Consider the following 16175-nt stretch of genomic DNA (forward strand, 5'->3'; position numbering starts at 1 on the left):
ATTGAGCATCTCCTATTTGCTAGCTCCTGTGTCAGTTTGGTTTCCACAGGACAGAAGACATAAAAATAGATTTATTATAAACAGCCTGCTGTTAGAATTGAGACATAAACCATTCTTTTTTCTTTTTTATACTGAATTACTTCTAGAAGTGTCTTTTTTTTTTTTAATGCTCTCTAGTGGTACTTTGCGGTTGGTGGGCAATGCTTTTAGAATTCGGTGTTTCAGATGTAATAATCTGCAATTTATGACAAAAAATAGCCTAGTGAACCGGCACTCTGCAGAACAAACGTAGACATCGGGATTACACTGCAGAGGCCTCTCACATCTTTTCTCTCTGACCTATAATTTCACCTTGTTTTGTCTCCAACGCAAAGTACTAAGATTAAAGTACTCCTGCCCTGCAGTGCCAACATGAGGTCGTCCTGATGCATTTGTAAAGTTAAAGAGTCATGAATCAAGTTCTTTGATTTTTTTTAACCCCTCTACTTCCTTTTAGACTATTTCTCAAATACATTTACTGTTTTTCTTCATTGCTTGTATAACTCTGTCTCCTGATGCCACCCTCTTACCTTGAGTGTGAACAAAGGCTTTCCATGCACACCTCCTCATACCTGAGCTTCTACCTACCACCCAACACTAAATGCCGCTTCAACAAACACACAGCTCATGACTCGTAATTAATCTGATTATTATCCTATCAATTTGTTTGTGAGCTCTTTTCCTTACAGAATTAATAATCACAAATGCCCAATACCCCTACATGAATTTCCCAAGAGAAGTAGTTGAAATAATTGTAATTATTTGGCAAGTGGAATCAATAGCTTTATCATTACAAATAGACAGCTTGGTCTACCCTACGAAGAGACCAAGGTATCCCTGGACCTCTGATTTCTCTTCTCTGTCCGTGTCCTGGGTTGGGACAGAAAGAAGCAACCATTTAATTTTTTATTATTTATTTATTTATTTGTTTGTTTACTTATTTATTTATTTTTGGTGAGGCTGGGGAGATGGCTCAGAGGTTTAGAGCTTCCAGAGGTCCTAGGCTCAATTCCCAGCAACCACATGGTGGATCATCACCCTCTATAATGAAACCTGGTGCCCTCTTGTGGCCCACAGACATACATGCAGACAGAATGGTATATACATAATAAACAAATCTTTAAAAAAATGTTTTTCTTTGTGTGATGAGTGGGATGTTTGACTCAGACCCTCTAGCTGGTGTTTCTCTCAGGCAGCTTGAGGCCCTTTACTCTTGCTCAGTTGTATGTGAGTCTCTGATGCTCTGTTTCTAAGCCTTGGTTTTGAGCTGAATGCCTAATAGCTGTAATAGAGAATTACAAGTGTCTCCCTTGCTCCCCAAATGCACCCACCCTCACTCTTCCTGCTGCCTGGGTCTGTTCACACAACTCTTACTCAGTTTGGCTGTGGTGCCGATCTCTGACTTGGTTCATGTGCAACTATTACACGCACCCTCCCTCTTTGTTATTTTTTAATTGATTCCCCAGAGCGTTTTGGCTCTCTTCCACACTTAATGAGCCCAATAGCAGAATTCCACTATGTAGATAATTATCAAATGTTTTCTATTTGAGAGAAACATTTTAAGGGAGGTGATGAAATCCATTCTTGCATAATTTTATGTGAATAAATATTATCTCTGTGAAGTTCAGACCGCAGATAGAGAAACCTTGCTCCCACTTGGTGTGGACAGTGAGTTCTCTCAGAGAAAGAATGCATGCCCATAACACCCATTGCCTTGGCCCCAATCCCTAGCCTAGTGAGGTATCTAAGCTTAGTAGGTACTTGAAATACTTGTCAAAAAATAGATTTAGAAAGATGGTTAACTTTGTAACAAGGCTTATTTTTCTCCTTAAGGAGATAATCTAAGTTTGTATACAAGAATATTGATCTTTGTTCCTAAAACCTGCACTGTAATGAAGGCATCAGGAGCAAGAATGATGTAGTGTAGAGCCGCCTCTGCCCATCTCTTTGTCTTCGGAGCGCATACCTGGCCACAGTGTTTTGTTGATGACTTGCTTAGATGCACTTATACTCATAAGGATTTTAATATCTGCTGGAGCAATGGAGCATTTGGCAAGTGATAACGATGACTAGATTAAAATAGTCCTTATTCTCCACAAATTGGATTTATTTCTACAGCGTACAGACTTGTCTGAGCATTCCATTGGTAGCATCTCTATGGTGACTTCTGGTCACTAATTCCTGTGATCATCAACAAAGAGGGTGAGGGGCTTCCTTCCATTCCTCATCAGCTGTCTCCATCAGAGGCAAAGAGTTGGAGCCTTAACATAGAGTTGGATTTCCCCATCTTAATACTGTAGGAGTTCCCTGTTTTTCTTTAGACATTTACTCCCAGATCTGGAATGACAGAGCATGCCAACCCCTTATCCTATACACTTAACAGAGATGACCACTGAATGAGCAGCAGCAGGCAGATGCCATCCATCACCGAGTATGTCTGTGACTGCCTCTCCAGAGAAGGACTCACCCCAATGTGAATGCCGGCATCCCTTCCTGGGTCGGTGGCTCAGACCAAACAAGAAGAGGAAACAGAGCAGCATTAACCTCTTGCTGCCAAGGTCTTGGCAGTGTGGCCATCCATAAACCTCCCATGGAAACTGGGGCCCCAGCCTTGGGCTCCCCTCCCCATGAGTGGTCATCTAAAACAAGTCTTTCTTCCCCCAAATCGATTTTTTCCCCATATTTGATTGTACTAACAAGAGACAAACAAATGTGCTGTGCCAATCAATTCTTCAGAGCAATCTTTCCATTTTGTTTGTGCCCACTTTGCCTTTTTGTACTGTTAAAATGCTGGCGTAAATGTCTGAGAGTCTCCAGTGGATAACCTACATTTCTCATCTCTCTGGGTCACTATCCTAGCAACACACCCAGGATCCTGTTTAATCTTCCTGTCACTGTATCAGAAGCCAGAGTCTGACATTTCTACTATGTGACTTTCCTATCACCCAGGTGTAATACTCTTAGCATCATCTTGGCACTTCTAATGTCTTTAGCAATGGTGGCATCTGTTTTGGCTGCACCTTTTCTCAGGCTGTTTGTCCTTTTCTAGCCAAACCCTAAGTTTTCCAAATATTTCTACTCTCTTTCCATTTTGCTCCCAATTCTCACTGTAAATGTGACTAAAATCAGCCAGTGATATCTGAATGGGGGAAAAAAAAGAAAAGGAAAATGACTGCTTCTAAGTATGATGGGAAGAGAAAGCTTATTGCGGGTGTGTGGGGAAACAGAGCCAGAGGCGGGGACATCTGGGAGAATCCAGAGTGGACCTGATCCTGACCCACATGAGGAAGAGGGGGAGGGAGAGGGAGAGGGAAGAAAGAGGGTGTAGCATCCTGGAGAACCAAAGAGGAAAAAAAGAGGCAGATAAACAAAAATGGTTGAATTATATAGGGAAGGGCAGCTGGGGGAAGGGCAGCCCAGCTCCTGGACTGGAGAAGTTTAGGGTAGGGGGCTGGGTATGCCAGCTAGGAAGGCCTCATGTAACAGGTAGGGACTGAGGGAGGAAAGGAGCTGGCATCCAAGTCTGCTTTGGTATGTTAAATAGCCACCTTGGCCATTTATGTGACACTACCCAAACCACACTATTTATTACTTGTCTGATAAACTTGTCATTTCCCCTTTCAGCTCAGGCTCCTATACAGTCCCAGGCATGGGCACAATTCATGCAAATTGCTCAAGAAGCAACAATGGTGGTTTTTACTCTAATTCCCACAAAGCCTTCATATACATTTGAAAACTCATCCTCCCGGATTTCTAGAATTCCATTCACATTCTAATCTTTTGACCCTCCCCCACTCCCCACTCCCCACCCCGCACCCCTGTCAGAATCCCACACTGATTACAGCATTCTAGGCTTTTCCTAGCCTTCAAATGCTTGTTAGGTTCCTCTTACCAGCCAGTTCCAAAGGCTTGGCCACACTGTCAGAGAACTGTCACAGGGACAGCTCCACTTCTCAGTGGCCCCTTTGCCATATTAGCATTCTGTGACTGTGACCAATACCCAAGGCAATCAATTTACAGATAAAAAGGTTTGTCTGAGCTCATGGTTTTGAAGCTCATGGTTTTGAAGCTCATGGTTTTGAAGCTCATGGTTGGCTGGCCGATCGCTTTTGGTCCTGTGCCAAGGCAGTACATCCTAACAGGGACTGACTGACACAGTAAGGTCTCTCTGGACTCTTGGCTAGAATTTCAAAAACAGAGAAAAAGTTCCCAGTGACTAGAAGACCCCCTGCTGGGTGCAACATATTAAAGTTTCTGTAATTTCCTAGCAGGGCAAGCTTAGAGAGCAAGCCTTTAAGACATAGGCCTTCAATATCCAAAGAATGGTTAAGAAGTCCAAAAGATATCCATCCCTGTGATAGATACTAGCTAGCACACATTTACCCAACCACCGAGTGTTTGAAATAGCTAGCAGACCTCTGATATTTTCTTTATTAACGTTTCAAATGCTATCCCCTTTCCTGGTTTCCCCTCAGAAAACCCCCAACCCATCCCCCCTTCTCCTGCTCACCAACCCACCCACTCCCACTTCCCTGTCCTGGCATTCCCCTACACTGGGGCATCAAGCCTTCTCAGGACCAAGGGCCTCTCCTCCTTTTGATGTCCAACAAGGCCATCCTCTGCTGCATATGCAGCTGGAGCTATGAGTCCCTCCATGTGTACTCTTGGGTTGTGGTTTAGTCCCTGGGAGCTCTGGGGGGTACTGGTTCACATTATTGTTCCTCCTATGGGTCTGCAAACCCCTTCAGCTTCTTGGGTCTGACCTCTGACTTTATTGAAAGGACATTTTGTCCTATCTCTCAAACCTAATCGGTAAGTACCTGCTCTTTCATTACCGTCTACTTGAAGCTGTGAAGTTGCGGCTTATACGTAAGTCATCCTAGACTCGATGACATTAGAGGAGGGATATTCTCATGTCACTAGACCACAGTCCATACCACCTAACAGTCCCCATTATGGTATTTAACATCCATGTCTTGAGGACTGACTCTGTGTCAGGTTCTCAGTAGATGTGTCATTACCAGCAGGATTGGAACTTGAATTCTGATAAAGTAAATTACTAATACATGCATAAACGTGAATAAAGAAGGTAATTACGGACTGAGTTTGGTGCTGGGAAAGAAAGAAATAATGGGAAGGATTTGCTTACAAAATGGGAGCTTCTCTCCCCAGGGTGGCCAGACAATCTGTCTCTGAAACACTGCACATACTGCATGCTCAAAAATCTGAGCTCCTTCAGCTCCTCTCTTTGAGCCTGGCTCTGTGGAAAGACTATGATGTTTTCTTCTCTGTAGTCTCTGTAGTCTACATACCAGTGGTGATTACATCTGTCAGCACTGATATGTTAATTGCCACCTGCTTGGTATCTTCAAATAACACATCTGTGATCCTGACCGCTCTAGAAGTCAGAACCAGAAACCAAGGTGGCGGTAGCTGCACTCCTGCTGGAGGCTGCATTGTTAGTGTTTCTGTCTTCTAGAGGCCACCTGCTTGCTGTGGTCCATGGTCCTGGCCTCTTGTCTTCAAAACCAGGAGCAAAGCATTTTCCACTTCCTCTCTCTAATTCTGACTGCTGTGAGATTTCATGTAATCCAGGAAAGATGTCCCCCATTTACGATCCTTAATGTAAACACACCTGGCAGCCTTTATTGATGTAAAGGAATATATTCACAGGGTGGAGAAATGCGGTCAGCCTCGAAGGCAGATAATGACTGAGCCTATCTCAGTGAGCCTTGAACATTATCTTTATCTTATTTCTTAGCCGTTTTAGTTTACAAGAGAAAGACTTGAAACAACAAATGAATTGCATAAAGCCACACACTTGGTTATAGTTCTAGAACCCGGGACACCCCAGAGACATAGATTATCTCTTTCTCTCTGTGCCAGACTCTATTCTTTCATTTATTGATTTCTTTCATTTATTCTTTTCATTTATTTATTCATTTATTAACTACTCATTTGCGTTTATTTAATCTGTTTCCTTTTTTCCATAAAGGCAGAAGAGCCGCATCACTCTTAGTCACCAGAATATGACCCAACACACCCAAACACTTGACAACACAATGTTGAGCAGGTCTAAAACATTTATGAATGAAAGAATGTATATTCAAATCCACTCTCCCTGAGTCATTTTATGCAGTGGTTATAAATCACTTTAAAAGCATCAAAATAAGAAAATTTTTAAAAAATCGTTATATTGGGCCATAATTTGAGGTGGTGAAGAAGGGACCTGCCTGTCCGCTCCTCCAGAGGCGCTCAGCTTTTATTCCTGGCATGCTGCAAGGTGTATCTGAGCTTCTTAGTCTTCCCCTAGAAAGCTGACATATAGGTCTTTTGTATATTTTCGTGTCATTAACATAAGTAGTCTATAGCGGGAGCCTCTGAATGGGTCGTTCTTTTCAATTCATCACTAGAGGAAAAAGGAAGGCAGAAAACCTAACCGCACGCTGCATTCTTAAATTTACTGGAGAGATTATAAAGGAAGAAATAAAGGTCACTAAGCCAGGCAAATGGCACTTTTATGCGTTGCCTTGTCAACCTGTATGGCGCTTAAGTGAAAAAATATAGCACAGGAAAGCACAGCTCACCTTCCAACCTAGAGAATGAATCCTCAGTAGTTTTAAATGAAAGGGCCTGTCTCTAAACAGTTATACAAAGGCAACCTGAATAAATCCCCTTGTGCTATTCTGGAAGGCAAATTATGTTTATGACATGAAGGTGTTTTACCTCCACTCTCTTGTCTAGTGTCACCTGTTTGGTCAGACAGGTTTTGCATCTGACATTTTTTTCCTCTTAGGAGGGGATGCACCTGTCACCCAGGGTGACGTTGAAGCAATGCGTGCATAGGAAGCAGAGGGGAGATGCCTCCTCTCACTGTGCTGATGTTCAGTCCAGCTTCTCAGTCCACGTTAACACATGTGCTTTGCTCCTAGTGGCCAAGGACGTCAATATTCTTTTTGATGAACTAGAGGCTGTCAACAGCCCTTGCAAAGATGACGACTCTCTCCTTCACCCTGGAAATCTGACCAGTACTTCGGAGGACACCAGCAGACTAGAAGCAGGCGGAGAGGTAAGAGCTTGCATGACTTCCTGGAAGTGGTAATGCTTCAGGTGGGATCCTGGGCAGCATCCTGGCAGACCATTCAGGATCAAATCCATCAAACATCAGGCTCCTGGGAAGCATAGGCGGGCTTCCTAGGTCTGTGCGGCTGGGTAGTTCTAGCACATTTCGAGGATCTGAGATAGGCATACACTCAACACTGAAAAGCTAACTCGCTTGCTATCTCACATCTAGAGACTTTAATGTATGCAGAGCAAGATTTCCACAACTTCCCATCATTTTTTTAATGGAGTCTAAGTGTCCCTAACTAAATAAAGCGACATTTGACAAAGATGAACATTCTAGTTAAAAAAAAAACTGAGCATACAAACATGCAATGTAAATCACACTGGCTTTTCAGACCATGCTGTTATCTGAGGCCTCTCTGAGTTTTTATTGGCCTCTGCCAATGGGAGGCTTCCTTGCGGTTGTACATAGATCCATTTGATCATGTGCCATTCCAGGAGAGAAACAGTATTTCATGGGATGTTCACTGCTGCTTAGGCTGCGTCTCAGTGAGGTTTAAGGTTGCCTTTTGAATATGTGCCACACAGAAATGACATGCACACAGAGGTAAAGTCAGTCATTAATGGCATCTTCCTAACGCTTTTCCTCTTCCAGACGGTTATATGATGAAAGGATAATTCCGTTTAACAGTGGAAATTAATAACATCTCCCAAGCTTTGCAGTCCCCTCCCACAAATGTCACAGTCTCTCTTTTCCCTCTCTATTGTTCTTTAAGAAAATAGAGATCAGTTGCTTATCATCTCTACACACTTTGGATGCTACACAATAGTTTCATGAAGGCACATTGAAATGACTAATTTATTTCCCTTCCAGAGAAATAGCAGTTTCAGTAAGGTCAGGGCTATGCTGGAGGTAGAACTGTTCAGTCAGAGCCAGGTTTCTTCCTGGTACTCTTGAGGAAAGCCTTGTTGTTGTGGTTGTTGCTATGGTGGTGGTGGTAGTAGTGGTGGTGTAGGTATTGGTTGTTGTTGTTCTATTGAGTACAGCATTCCGAATTGAACCCAGGGCTCCATAATCCTAAGCAACATCCTGTCACTGGTCTGTGTTCCCAGCTCAACACCGTGCTTTGAAAGACTGGTGCTGCTTTCCCTGTCTGGTAAATATTTGTTAATAGGAGCATCTTCAGGCTGGCTCCCAAGTGCCTTGTAAAGCAAAAGCCGCACAGTGGTTACCAATTGAAGTAATTCATGCTAAATCATGGGGCACAGACCTTCCATTCCTCCTGGTCCAGAATATTTTGGGGTGAGGTCGCATGCATGATGCTAGAGAACGGATGTGATTCTGCCATGTCCTGGAAGGCTCACACGTTTTCCACGTGCATAGTGTTTTTTGAAAAGTGATGCATTCTGTGGTTGAGAAGAGAAAGGCTTCCCGTTTCCTTTTGGCTGGATTTGCAGACTCAGTTCAGAAATCTGTTAGCCTGAGACACTTGGATCCAGCGCGAGTGGCCCAGACTCGATGATGCTTTTTTTGGGGGGGAGGGGGGCTGGCCCTGCATTAGTCTAAGGACCCTTAGTGAAAAGCCAATTCATTCATCCTCTCTCTTGATTGTTATCAAATAAGGAGAATGACTTCCATAGAAGCTACAAGTTTAATAACAAAATGAACATCTCAAACTACCGTCCAATCTATGAATAAGAAAGACACTTTTCAAGTTACACACCTTATCAGCATTTGCTAACTTGTTACGGCTTTTTAATCCAAAGGAAAATTAATATCAGAGTGCATGAAAATGGAAGGATGTGTATTGTTTTGTCTTAAGCATCCTGTATGCTTGTGTTTACACATATACCCAATGATAACGAGGTAAAACATTTTTCTTTTCTCTGTATGTGTGTGAGTCTGACTGTCTCTGTCTCTCTGTCTCTTCTATCTCTCTATCTCTCTGTCTCTTTATCTCCCTATCTCTCTCTCTCTCTGTCTCTATCTCTATCTCTCTCTTGAGACAGTGTCTGTATAGCTCTGGGTGGCCTAAAACTTAGTGTAGATATAGGTATTTATTTTGTTCACGTTTAATAGAAAATTGGGTCATGAGGTCTTCTTTGGATTATTTTCCTGTAAAAAATTTTTAATACAACACAAGTATGCTTATTCTCACTGTTGCATAATAGTATTTAGCAGTGTCTATGTCCCTGAGTATATTCTCATTTAAATTTTTCTATTGTGATGAACAATGCAGCTATAAATATTTATCTAGATCTCCTAGTTGTCTTGCCAAGAGTCCCTTTAGGGTTGCATGTTATGCAAATGTTCAGTTTTACAAGATCAATGCCAATATGTTTTCTAAGGTTAGTACCTCAGTTTTCACTCTCATCAGTAGACTGTAACAGCTCTCAGATGCCCCAGATCTGTGTCAGCATTTGCTACTTTCAAATGTCTTACCATTTGCCTTTTTTATATACCGCGTCTTCAACTTTTATTGTTCCTTGTTTTCACGTTTCATTTTATGAACATGAGCTTCTAACTCATGCTCATGTTTTAACAAATTTCATTCAGTTTTAGTTCTTTAGCCTTACTTACCTGAAGCTCAGGCTCATAAACGGCTTGAACGGGTCTCTTTCTCTTTGTATGCAGACAGTGCGAGAACGAAACAAATCCAATGGACTTTACTTTAGAGATGGAAAATGTCGAATTGACTACATTCTTGTGTACAGAAAATCCAGCCCTCAGACCGAAAAGAGAGAAGTGTTTGAAAGAAATATTAGAGCAGAAGGATTACAAATGGAGAAAGAGGTAAAGAGTTTTCTTCTATGGAATGCACACACACACACACACACACACACACACACACACACACACACACGTGCACAAACATACATAATCAAAATTTTAAATGAGCCTTTGGCATGCTAACAGAACAATTTAATTACTTTCCCTGTTTTCAGTGTTTAGGGGAATGTTATGACTATTGGAATTTTGGAGCACAACTTGCCATTTAGAGTATTTGAGTATCAAATGACTTCATGACAAAGTATTCTGTTCCGATCAACTGCATTGTTTTAAGCTCTCGTTACTTATCTGACGTCCCACTCCACTGCCGTTCTGTGTGTAAAACAGAGTGTTCTGCTCACTGGTGGTAAAGAAAACTTTAAATAAAATGCAATCAGCCCCCTCTGGAGGCCATGGTCACATTGCTAGAACTACAATGAACATGAGCATCCTTGCATACAAGAAAAGACTGGTTATTTGGGAGAGGGGGAGAAACTGCTCAGGTAGAAATTCTTAAAATGTTTCCAGTTCTTAAAAAGCATTCAGATTTTTTTCTTACAGGATGCCCAGCACAGCTGTTAGCTTCCTTCAACCCTCATTCCCACCCCATTTTCTCTGCATGGAGAGTTTTGCAGAAGAACTAAATAAACAGGAGGCACTTCTAAGACTCTCGTAACAAGCCCCGGCAGGCTTCTTGAGCATTCAGCACTGTGTGTATATGTGTCTCTGTTAGCTGAGTTATGTAACTTTTAGATTCCCCTACACATTATGTGAAGCTCCTGTGATCAATAAGAAAAACATCCTGACAAATTGAAATGTCTACTCTGCCGCTCAAGGCTGAGGGATAGCTCATTGAAATCAGACAGCCAGGTTTTCATTGCTTTGAGGCATCAAATGGTTGAGGAATTTTACACCCACACTGGCTATGTTCATCTTGGGAGATGGCGGATAAGTGGGACTTTCCCAGGCCTGGCAGACTGACCTCATCCCTTGAACATTTTCCATAAGGAAACAGCATTTTTTTTTTTCTGGAACTGACTTTCATCCCTGGAACATTTTCTGTAAGGAAGCAGCATTTTTTTTTTTCTGGAACGTCTCCAGCAAGAAATTGGGGAAATGGTGAGATGCCTAAGGAGGAATCAGTTCCTATCCCAGGAGAGTGGAGCCTGTTTGCACAAAAAGCCCTGCAGGTTGTGTTTTTCCCTGGCACAGCAAACTGAATTAAATGTCGCTTTTGTGGGGTTCCCGGGAAGCCTTCCTATGCTATCCAACTGAGCATAGCACATTATATTTCTTCTTAAAAGGCACTGCTTTGTCCCAAAGCCTTATTTCCAGGTGGCAGCATTTTTATATGGACAAAAAAATAATGACTATAACATCCACATAGTCATGAAATAATGCAAGTCCCTTCTGACTTTGTTAAAAATTTTGATGCCTATCAAAAAAGAGAGAGTTCCATGCAATGCAATTAATGAAAGATTGGCATTTTAAGCTTCAAGACTCTTCTTCCCATTCCCGGGGCTACTTCTGCACAGCTCATTTCTAAATCATTTCATGAGTTATTCATTCGAATGCAAAAGGCCTAATCCGTTCCCAGATAATAAGTAGTACTAAAGTGCACACCAGACTTGCGTGTGTCTCCAGCATCTGAACGGTGGTAATCAGCTGCTAGTAGTGGATCCGGTAACTGAGGTTTGCTCCGCCTGCTCAGTCGTGGCATGCTGTGACGTGTGTTCGTGGCATGCCGGGTGCATCGCCTGTGTGATTTGGTTGTATACTAGTTAACTTCGCTTGTTATAATTTTTAAGTATGTTTCCAGCTAGGTATTCACTTCACTGTTTATCAGGGAAAAAAATTAGGTGGAAAAATTGTTACCATCTAGCAAAATGTAAAAATAAAACATCCTAAGCGTTTTTTCTCATTGCCTATTTTCCTCCCTTAGATTGCAGCGTCCTCACTGGTAATTTTCCTTGGGATCCTTTGTGTGCTGCCAGCAGACAGTCAGGCCTCTTTGGGGAACCTTTACTTCCCTAGCAGCCTCCAGCTCCAGTCTTGCCCTAACGCCCACAGTCTGCACATGTGGTACCCATCTCTACAGCAACATCACTGCTCTCTCTGCATCCCCCTGTCCTTAGCCAGTACAGTGAGAAAAGAGGCGTTTGCAGGTTGCCTTGCTTAGAGGGCACTGGGCTGTCTTAATTGAAGTGAAATGTCCCTCAGTGTCATGTGTATTTTTGTTGTGTTTTTAGACTTGGAAGCCATTAGAAGTGCAATTCTGGAAGTCAAGTGCTTTACAAACAAATGTAGCAGAGAGACAACCCTTTTAACAGTAATCTTGGCCTCCAGGAGTTACTTCAACACATTATAAGACACAAAGCAAAGAATGAAAAAGTGAATCCATGAACATCTGAAGTGATTGACACCTAGCACATCTTACGAATGATTTGGATCCTTGGGAGCTTTGTCCCATATTACCCAACATTATGAAAAGGCTATTTCTGAATGAGGTTTGAGTTTCCAGATGGATAAAGACAGCCTCTGTAGTTCAGTTTAACCTAAGAAACATTATCTCCTTTAAACATCAGATGTCTAGAAACACTGGAGAATCCTTGGAGCCGGAGAAAGGGCTTGCTGTGCAAACCTAAGAGGCTAAGTTCAGATCCCTGGCAGTCATGTAAAAAGCTGTCTGTGTCTATGTGTCTGTTAAACCAATGCTGATAAGGGAGGGAGCAGAGACAGGCGTATCCCCAGAACTTGCTAGCCAGCTAATCTAGGCAATCACTAAGTGGTGGGCTAGAAGATCATAAGAGACCCTGTCTCAAAAAATAGATGGAGAGTGATGGAGGGGACACCGACATTGACCATGTCCATGTGCATAAACATATACATGCATCGAACAAGTGAAAACCTTTAATTCTTGATACATGTGAGTATGTCAGATAAAAGTTTAATCTTTAAACCTTTGTCAAGACCTAACTAGCAAGTAAGTGTTTGGCACCCTGGGTCTTTAATGTTAAGTAACTACGATCTCACATTAATCCAGAGAAAGCAATTTATGGCAACTTGTCAGAGAAAGAGTAAGCTCAAGTTAATTTATTTTTTGCATCTTAAAATTATGCTTATATTATTAATTCATATTTTTCATATCTAATTCTGTTTCTTATTGGTTCTTTGCTGTGTATTTTTGAATTGTCACTTATAAGGACATGCCTTTTCCTTTAAATTATTTTTTTAAGATTTACTTATTTATTTATATGTATGTGAGTATATTGTAACTGTACAGATGGTTGTGAGCCATCATGTAGTTGCTGGGAATTGAATTCAGGACCTCTGATCTCTCGGGTCGGCCCTGCTCACTATGGCCCAAAGATTTATTATTATATCTAAGTACACTGTAGCTGTCTTCAGACACACCAGAAGAGAGCATCAGATCTCATTATGGATAGTTGTGAGCCACCATGTGGTTGCTGGGATTTGAACTCAGGACCTTCAGAAGAGCAGTCAGTGCTCTTAACCACTGAGCCATCTCTCCAGCCCTTCCTTTAAATCATTACTTAACTTGTGGGTACCTTGAAACCCTTAGAATGTGTTAGGAACTGTTGTATCCATGGAAAAGTCTCCTCTCCTGGCCCTATCAGTCATGTGGGACATGAGAGAAGGCCCCTATTATTAAACCATGATACAATGATTCTAATTGGTGGAAATCAAAGTATCTGCATGGGATTCATTCATTCAATAAACATTGTTGTATACTCACCCATGCAGGCTCTGCTTTGAGCCCTAGGAATTCAGCAATGAATAAATACAAGAGTCTTTGCTTGCAGAAGAATCAAACCAAGTACAAATAAGCTAATATGTGAACTACCTGCAAGAGAAGGAAAAGATGTGCTGAAAGGAGCTTGGAATTTTCTAGAAGTTGCCAAAGGCAGTCCTGTCTTCCAGACAAACAGAACAGTAAGGGCCTTAAGACAGAAACGCGTCTGGGGCATTGAGGAAACTGTGAGGGGTTAAGGAATTAACAGAACAGTGTAAAAGATGGTAGGCTATTTAACCAGCAAAAAGGACCCAGAAGCCTGGTGATGCTGGAGCTTAGCAGCTGCAGAAGAGTCTAGCTTTTATCTGGGTGACCTGGGAAGTCATGAAAATAGTTCAGCAGGAGCATGCAGAGATCTGTTTTCTCTTCTTGGAACTCACCCTGGCTGCCTGATTGGGCGAGAACAGGTTGGGAGAAGGGTTGCAGGATGGTGAATCTAGACTTGTAAATATCTAAGAAGGAGATGGTGGCTTGGCAAGCACTTACCTTACCAGAGAGTACAGTGGTCAGGCTCAAAAGCAGAGTTGTGCAAAATGCAGACAGGTTAAATAAACAGTTTGGGGAAAAGTCAGCAGGCCATGGTACACACACCTTTAATCCCAGCAATCAGGAGGTAGAGGCAAGTGGATCTTTGTGAGTTCAAGGTCAGTCTGATGACCTGGCCTGGCCTACATAATGAGTTCTACACTTTCTATCATATATATATATATATATATATATATATATATATATATATATATATATATGTATATATATATATGATATTGATATTTGTCTATCTATCAATATCAGATGTCTAGAAACACATCTCTATATATGGAAAGAAATAGGTAAAGGGGAGGAAGAGAGAGAGAGAGAGAGAGGGAGAGAGAGAGAGAGAGAGAGAGAGAGAGACTCCATCTTATGCTACATCATTTATCTGAGAAACCAAAATAAGGGAGTTTCCATTTACAGAGATATAGGAAATAGTAGATGTCTTTGTACACTTGTTAAGTCTGACATTCCAGTAGAGACATGAGATAAAGGAGCCTAGATTTGAGAAGAGGTCCAAGCTGGAGGTATATACTTGGAAAAGATTGCCTCAAAAAATGACGACAGAAAGAAGAGACCCAAAGGTGGAGCACAGGACACACCCATGTTTCCAATATGGAGGATGAAGGCGAGCCAAGAATAAGAACTCAGAAGGAAATAGAAAACCTAGGGTGTTACATGGGCAAACTATTTCAGAAGGGAGGTAGCCATAGAGCATGCTGCTCCTGTTGGTGTAAAGAAAATCAGATGAAACGTGAGTCACTGGGTGGTCTAAGTGATCCAAGATGTTTCACTGGCGAAGAGGAGGTGAAGCAAGCATTGAAGGGTTTTCAGGTCCTAGCTGCTTTGGCAGCTGTGGGTCACTACTTAGACATCACCAGATCTGAGAACTGCAACGCACTCAACTAGGCTGCAAAACAGCACAGAAATAGCATCAAGAAACTTCAGTCACAAAGATAGAGATTCCTAAAAGAGTCAACCCCAAGATTCTGAGGAACATGCAAACGATTCAGAGGCAGTGACCACACAGGCCAAACCCATCAAAGTCACTGTAAAACCTGTGGAGATTAAACCCAAGATATAAAAGGGTCCCAACCACAACCACAGACCATTGAATTACTATCATTCCTACACTGTGCTTGGTATGTAGACTTGGTTGCTGCATGGCCCAGGGCTACAGGCTGCCAATCAAGAGACAAGGCCTAAGACAAGGCCAAAAGACTGCACCTGCTGCTCAGGCTGAGAGTAAGATACACAGAGACAACAAATAGAAGAAGAAGCTGTTTCCAGTTCTTTCAGTCCAATGCAAAGCAAAGAAATATAATCAAGAAAGAGTTCTTTTTCATTTAAGATGGGGGGAAAGCATTGCCTTAATGCTAGTCTGTGTGTCCATTTACAAGGGGACACTGGTGTGTGGGAAGAGGAAAGGGAGATGTGTGGAAGAGTGTGTTTGAAGAAGAGGAGAAGAATGACAGAAGTTCCTCCTTCAGCCTTGCCTTCCTCTGATATGCACACAGCTATGCTCTGGGCTCATAGCTAACCAAGCCTTCACTTCATGCATAATATTCCATCCCCAGAGTCACACTTAAATACATTACCCTCCAAGGTGAAACGCATGGTAAGCTTTTTAACCGAAAATGCGGTGAGCTGGCTCCGTGTTTAAAGGCATCTGAGTTCAATCCCTAGAACCCACAAAATGGTAGAAGAGAACCAACCCCCACAAATTATCTTCTGACTTCTATGTACAAGCCAGGGCATGCATACTCATATGTAACAACAGCAGCAGCAGCAGCAACAACAACAACAACAACAACAATAATAATAATAGTTAATATTAATTTTAATACTAAATATTATTTTTAAACTAAGATGCACAAAATAAAGAAACTGGTCAGTTTCCGAATTTACCAATCTCTAAGGATAAAAATACCTGACTGTAATAAATACAGGAAGACA

At 41.9% G+C, this 16175-nt stretch overlaps 1 protein-coding gene across 1 annotated transcript in view; it reads left to right on the plus strand.

Annotated features, from left to right (window-relative positions):
* Ano4 (anoctamin 4) overlaps positions 1-16175 on the plus strand; it is a 270004-nt gene that overhangs the window by 93102 nt on the left and 160727 nt on the right. The window contains exons 5-6 of the mRNA XM_052165053.1: positions 6972-7108; positions 9740-9898. Coding sequence (XP_052021013.1) covers positions 6972-7108; positions 9740-9898 — 296 coding nt within the window. The remainder of the gene's footprint in view (positions 1-6971; positions 7109-9739; positions 9899-16175) is intronic.

The sequence above is a fragment of the Apodemus sylvaticus genome, chromosome 20 (assembly GCF_947179515.1).
Source record: "Apodemus sylvaticus chromosome 20, mApoSyl1.1, whole genome shotgun sequence".
In the NCBI taxonomy this organism is placed as follows: domain Eukaryota; kingdom Metazoa; phylum Chordata; class Mammalia; order Rodentia; family Muridae; genus Apodemus; species Apodemus sylvaticus.